Genomic DNA, 6,000 nt, shown 5'->3' with positions numbered 1-6,000 from the left:
ACACTAAAATAAACCAAACCGTATAAAAAGCAGTTAAATCTGGCTCCACTCTGACCAGCTAATCGCTGCTCATACGCTGATGCATCAACATTTTTACTCACTGGCCTTTTCTGGCCCACTAATCTTTTAATCTGTTGTTTTGTCCCGTGTTGTTTGCTGCACTCATTGTGTGTCTCAGTGTGTTTTTTCCTTTTACATGTTTTGCTCAGCTTAAGCTGTATTTAAACGCAATCTATAAATGAAATAAAATTGAGTATTAAAAATGGAATCATTTAACATGTTTATTATATTTCCTTTTTCTGTTTAAGTACTTTTACTAGTGATACTTTAAGTGCATTTTGAATATGTCATACGTGGTCACATGACAACGACTGAGTGCACGGCGGATCTGTGAAGTGTTTGTGTGAGGAGAGCAGCCTCTGTTGGCTGCTTCAGAGCTCTTTACGGTTGATCACCAGAACACGAGTGGTGTGAGGTCAAAGAAAGAAAAGAGAGCGGAGCGGAGAAGTGGGAATCACATGATATTTTATTTGTGACTGAACAGTGGCATGGGTACAGTGTGTGGGGAAGTCATAGACGTACAAAAGTCCTTTTTTTTTCTCTTTTTCAAGAACAATTCTTAATTCCATAAATAAAATTTACAAAATATTTTGGACTATTTCTCATTTTTCTTACACGAGCAGGGGTACGGTTACCGTTTGTTACTGTAAGTCTAGCAGTTAATAGTGATATCTCTATTGTTCATATTATATAACGTCACTTTTCTTTTTGACCCTTTTTGCGATTCGGTGGAGCAGACCTACAATATGCCCAAGTGCTTTGTTACAACAATGACCTGTTTACTGTATACAAATGACCTGACAAGAAGAACAGTGACTGGACAACAAAAAAAAAAAATAAATAAAAATCCACCTGATAAGGCATAGAAAAATGCACTCTACTGTCTCTGAGCTCGTGGTTGTTAAGCTGTGTCACACCAGCGCGGGTTGGATTCTGCTTATCTATTCAAGAAAAACCAAAGAGAGATGTGATTCTAAGAGGCAAGTTGTAAACAATGCGACCTCAGCTGGAAAATACCTAAAAACCCAAGAGATGCAGGTCAAATCTGCCTCCTATTCACTAAAAAAAAAAGAGTCTGTAACCTTTCAGAAGCAGTAGGATTTATCTACTCTTATCGACCATCGACCCCTTTTTGTTCCTTTCACCTGTCGAGCTCAGGATGAGTGAGACAGCTACAGCAGGCTTCATTTCTCAATGACCATGTAACACAGATTCACAGTTCATATCTCACCATTCGAACGGAAACGACAGACGTTTTTTTTTCTTTTTTTTTTCAGAAAACGAAAGATAAATGGCAGCAAAAGCGAAACAAACATCCAGACGTCAAAGATGGAGGTGCTGGTAGGGCATTGCTTGAGAGAAAACACAGGTAGTTGGCATCCAAAGAGGCAGAGAGCTATCTTATGGCACAGAGGCTCAGGAACGGGGGAATGGAAAGATTCTTATTTACAAAATAGATGTTTGGCAAATTTTTGATTTCAACATTGATGCCCTTCGGAGTCACTTCGATATCTCTCACGACCCGGCGTCATCAACACAGAATTCACAGCTTATAAAATAAGAAAAAAAAAAAAAAAGAAAAAAAGAAATCATACTTTTTTTTTTTTTTGTTTTTATCTATTTGTTCCAGGCCTAGAAGGAAGCTGCAGAGTACAGTTCTGCTCACAGCTGAGTCCGCTGAATCCACATCGAGTCTGTTCATGCAAAATGGACGAATCGGTGGAGCAACACTATATGAGAACATTTGGCAAATCCATCTGCTGTGCGCAGTCTCTTGCTGGTGGCCGTTGACGAACTGAAGGTCGACCACGTGCAGCCGGTCGCTGCTCCTCTCGGGGAAAAAAATCATTTGCGTCGGCCTCGTAACGTCTCCTCACAGATATAAACTCATCCTGTTGCAGGATTCGCTCAAAGATCAAAGGTCACTTCCTGGTTGAATGGTTATCTGATTGGACGATAGAGCCAGAGTCTGGTTGTCATGCTGAGGAGGACAGTACAGTTACAGGTGGCCTCTGGAGGAAAACAGATCCAGCTTGTTACGGAACTGCCAAAATATCCTTTCAAGGTTGACAAAACAGCACGAGTGTGTGTAATCCAGCTGCGAGAGGCGACGATGCTGATCACAGTCTCTCATCTCTCTCTTCCTCTCTTTTCTCATGAGCGTCTGTCTTGGCCTTGAGAGCTTCCATCCCCCCTGAAAGACAGACACACGATTAGGAGGCTGAAGTTACAACTCTGACCACCGGGTGGCAACAGTGTGCCTTCCCTGTCCCTCCCGTGGGTGACGCAGAGAGGCATTGTGCGAGGAAGGTTGAACTGAACCGAGGCTCTTCTCCAACTGGCAAAAAACCACGCCGATCCGCGAGGAGAAGAAGGAGACACTAACACATGAAAATATAAGGAAACACAGGGGGGTTGTGAAAAAATGAGAGATGGTTGCACAACGGAGGCAGAGGAGCACTGTGTAGTCTAGTCACTGCAGAGAAAGATCTTCAGGGACTGTTTTTTTATGCCTAAACAAACTGAATGAACAAAGTCTCTTTGTTGTCATGACTGACTGAACTGAATAAACAAACTGACCTTAAAGGACAACACAGTTTCATACCGCTTTACTTTGTTTGAATGTGGCGGACCCTGCCACCTTTCCAGCTTCAAACAACCTTATTTTTCCTCTGAGAACATCTTGTTTACTCAGTCATGGAAAAAATACATATTTCTGAGTTTGAATTATTACCTCATCAATATTGTAAAAAACTGAAATTCTGAGTTTTGACTTTCTTCTCCACAGCTACGCAGTGCCCCTTTAACAAGAGCAGGGGAGAAAATACATGGATTAAGTAACAACGGCAAAAGAAGAGAGGAGGACACCGTGAGATACTCACTCGGTGTCTGTTGTTCTCTAGCTGTCTTCCTGTGGACAGGTCTGATCCTGCGGGGGATCAGGAGCTTCACTGGGCACCGGGGAGATCGACCTTGCAGCAGCAGAGCCCTGAGAGAGAGAGAGAGAGAGAGAGAAAGAAAGATAGAGGGAGAGGGAGGAAGCTTTAAAATGTGTATTTAGCAAGAAAAATCAACTATACTCAAGCCATCTGAAAGGTACCATTTCCTTCAACTTGGGGAAAATGCCAACAACTCTGATTACCATGAAACATAATCACACCTTATTATATATGATCTAATCAAGACACTTGAATCATTTTCGACCTTTCACGTTTAATTGACTTGACATTTTTTCTGAAAAAAAAAGGGCTAAAAATCAATCCCATTTGGCCCGTTTTTAATCACATGACATTCTACCCGCTGCGATTACACGCGATTTAGTTAAGAGCAGATCACCCGTACGACGGTAATGGATTATAGCATCATGCCAGTCATTTGTTAGATCAGATCCATGAATGTTATCGACTTGGGATGCGACCCGGGGCCTCACCGATTGTTCCTCCTCCCTGGCGTTGCTGGAGCTGCCCTCGGGGTCTACGGGCAAGTGATCTGTAGGGGGGTCACTGGCCTGGGAGGGGGGGCAGTCTGAAGACGAGCTCTGCTGAGGGGCTGGAGTGGATGCTGCAAACAGAGAGGAGAAGAAACATTCAGCGGGATTTCAACCTACCACTTTCCAAAACGTAGAGTGTTTACTGTTGAATGCTAATCTGACGCTAACATGCATAACCCGCACCGAGAAGTCGTGCGTTCAGATCTCGATCATGACCTTTATTGCATGTCGTCCCCTTCCACTTTTGTTTTTGATTTCAGCTGACAGTCTGTACTCTGGATAATAGCAAATAAAGCACAACTTTCTTACGCCCTTTCATACCTGTCTGATCTCCTTAAGCCTCACATCCCATCCCGAGCTCACTGGTCTCAGAACGCGGGGCTCCTTTCTGTCCCCAGAGTTAAAAAGATGTCAGCGGGCTGCGGGGTCTTTTTCCTACTGAGCCTCCTTCCTCCAGGCTAGCATCAGACAGTCTCGACTGCGTTGAGGGCTTTAAATGCAAACTTAAAACTCATCTATTTGCCGTAGGTGTCAGGCAGTCGCTTATTCTTTAAGGCTTATACCATTAAGTGCCCTGCAATTGAGAATACTGTGAATGTTGAATGTTTTCTTATTGGGACCTTCGCCGTTCAGAAGAGCGGCCTCTCCTTTTTGCCTCTCTCTCTCCCTCGTGTGCATGTCATCCCTGTTCTCTCTCGTCCGCTATGCATTCGTTTAATTTTTTATCAGTGTGAATGGCGAGTTGGATATTTGCCTGTCGTGTGTTCGCTCGTGCAGTCTGTCCTCTTTCCTGTCTTCTTTGGATCCACAGTCCTATACGTTCACACTCAATCTACACTGTGAAATCTGACAAAGTGACTTTACTGAAAGAAAATCTATCTATCTATCTATCTATCTATCTATCTATCGCACGTCTCTCCTTCCTGGTAGAGAGATCTCTCCCCTGTTGCTCTTCCTGAGGATTTTCCCATTTTATTCTGTGTTTGAGGTTTTTCTTGATCTAATCTGAGGTTCTAGGGACAGAGTGCGTTATATTCTGTACACAGTGTAAAGCCCCTTGAGGCGAACTTGTTTTATTTGGCTTTACAGATAAAACTTGCCATAACATTTCGTTATGTTCCAAAATTCAATGCACATTTCGTTGGGAAACAAACTGCTGTTTTTTTCCAGTCACAGTAGTTATTACAATTCATCCTGAAGGGGGCACAACTAAATTTTACAGCAATACATGCAATGGATGTGGAGAAATTCATTTGAAACCACAAATGTTGAACATCAGGAAAAGACAGGGGATCACCAAAGTCAGCAGGATACATCCTCTGGGAACCATGAATGTGTTAACAAAACTCTTGACCACAGATGCTGAGATATTTCACTGGACAAGTAAAACATTTGATCAGCTGTCGGCTATAAATAAAACACCAGAGGATCAGTATCATCAGAGTCAGTACGGTTCATCCTCTGGGACCATGAATATCTATGCAACATTTCTTAGTAATGGATCTAATAGATAGATAGTGTGGTTTGGACCAGGGTGGTGGACTGACTGACAGACGTTGCCATCACTAGTGCCACGATACGTAGAGGCTGATAAAACTGAGATTTATGTGTCTTACACTGGGGTACAGGTGAAGGTTGGGTGAGCTGCATTCATTACATAGGAGGACAATAATTCAGAAGACTTACGAGATTCAGTCGACGGTGATGTGGATGTTCCTGGGCTCAAGGTCATCCTAGAAAGATCAAGGTCACTACAGCTCCCTTCCTCTTCCTGGGTGGCAGCAGCTGAAGGCGGCAGCAGCTGACTGCAGACCAGTGTGTCCGGTACACTCATGAGGCCTGGGGTCCCACACCTGCTCACCGCTGCCGACGCCACGCCGTGCCCCACACCTGCTGCTCCCACTCCTGACGTAGACGGGCCCTCGCCTGCATCTGAGTCCATGCCGAGGCCGTCCTTCCCCAGGCTCAGCTGCCTCTGCAGCAGGGCGGGGTCAGCCGTGTGCTGGGGGCTGGTGATGGCGGAGGAGGGGGCTGATAGGTCGCAGGCTTGGGGGCACATGGTGGTAATGGGTACCAGGCCTTGGAGCATGGCAGCTGGTATGGCGTGCCCCCCCACGCCGACGGTCTGGGCCGGCATGTAGGCCGCCATGGCCGCCCACTGCTGCTGAGTGGCAGGGAAAATGTTTGCCCCGCTCCAGATGACCGGCTGACCTCCGGGGAGGACCTGAGCCACCTGGAGGGGCCCCTGCACGGGGAAGGCCAGAGTCTGAGCCTGGGCCGAAAACGGCTGCTGCGCCCACTGGGCAGCCTGCACCGGACCCATGGTCATATAACCTGGAGCGGAAAACAACAGGAGGAGAGTATTAAAGCAGGACAAGGAAGAGGACATTATTATTGATATTATGAGCTTTCAGTGTTCTGTGATTCAATACATTTTATTTCAAAAGTTC

The 6,000-nt window shown here is 45.1% G+C and overlaps 1 protein-coding gene across 5 annotated transcripts in view; it reads right to left on the bottom strand.

Moving 5' to 3' along the window:
• Positions 1-508: 508 nt before the first annotated feature.
• dab1b (DAB adaptor protein 1b) overlaps positions 509-6,000 on the bottom strand; it is a 65,066-nt gene continuing 59,574 nt past the window's right edge. For all 5 annotated transcript variants that reach the window (XM_030403399.1, XM_030403398.1, XM_030403401.1 and 2 more), the window contains 4 exons: positions 5,237-5,884; positions 3,491-3,621; positions 2,943-3,049; positions 509-2,254 (listed from right to left, as the gene is read on the bottom strand). In XM_030403399.1, coding sequence (XP_030259259.1) covers positions 2,960-3,049; positions 3,491-3,621; positions 5,237-5,884 — 869 coding nt within the window. In that variant the 3' untranslated portion in view covers positions 509-2,254; positions 2,943-2,959. The remainder of the gene's footprint in view (positions 2,255-2,942; positions 3,050-3,490; positions 3,622-5,236; positions 5,885-6,000) is intronic.

Source organism: Sparus aurata, chromosome 21, assembly GCF_900880675.1.
Source record: "Sparus aurata chromosome 21, fSpaAur1.1, whole genome shotgun sequence".
Classification (NCBI taxonomy): Eukaryota; Metazoa; Chordata; class Actinopteri; order Spariformes; family Sparidae; genus Sparus; species Sparus aurata.
The sequence above is the reverse complement of the archived record's forward strand: the minus strand, read 5'-3'. Positions and strand labels throughout refer to the sequence as shown.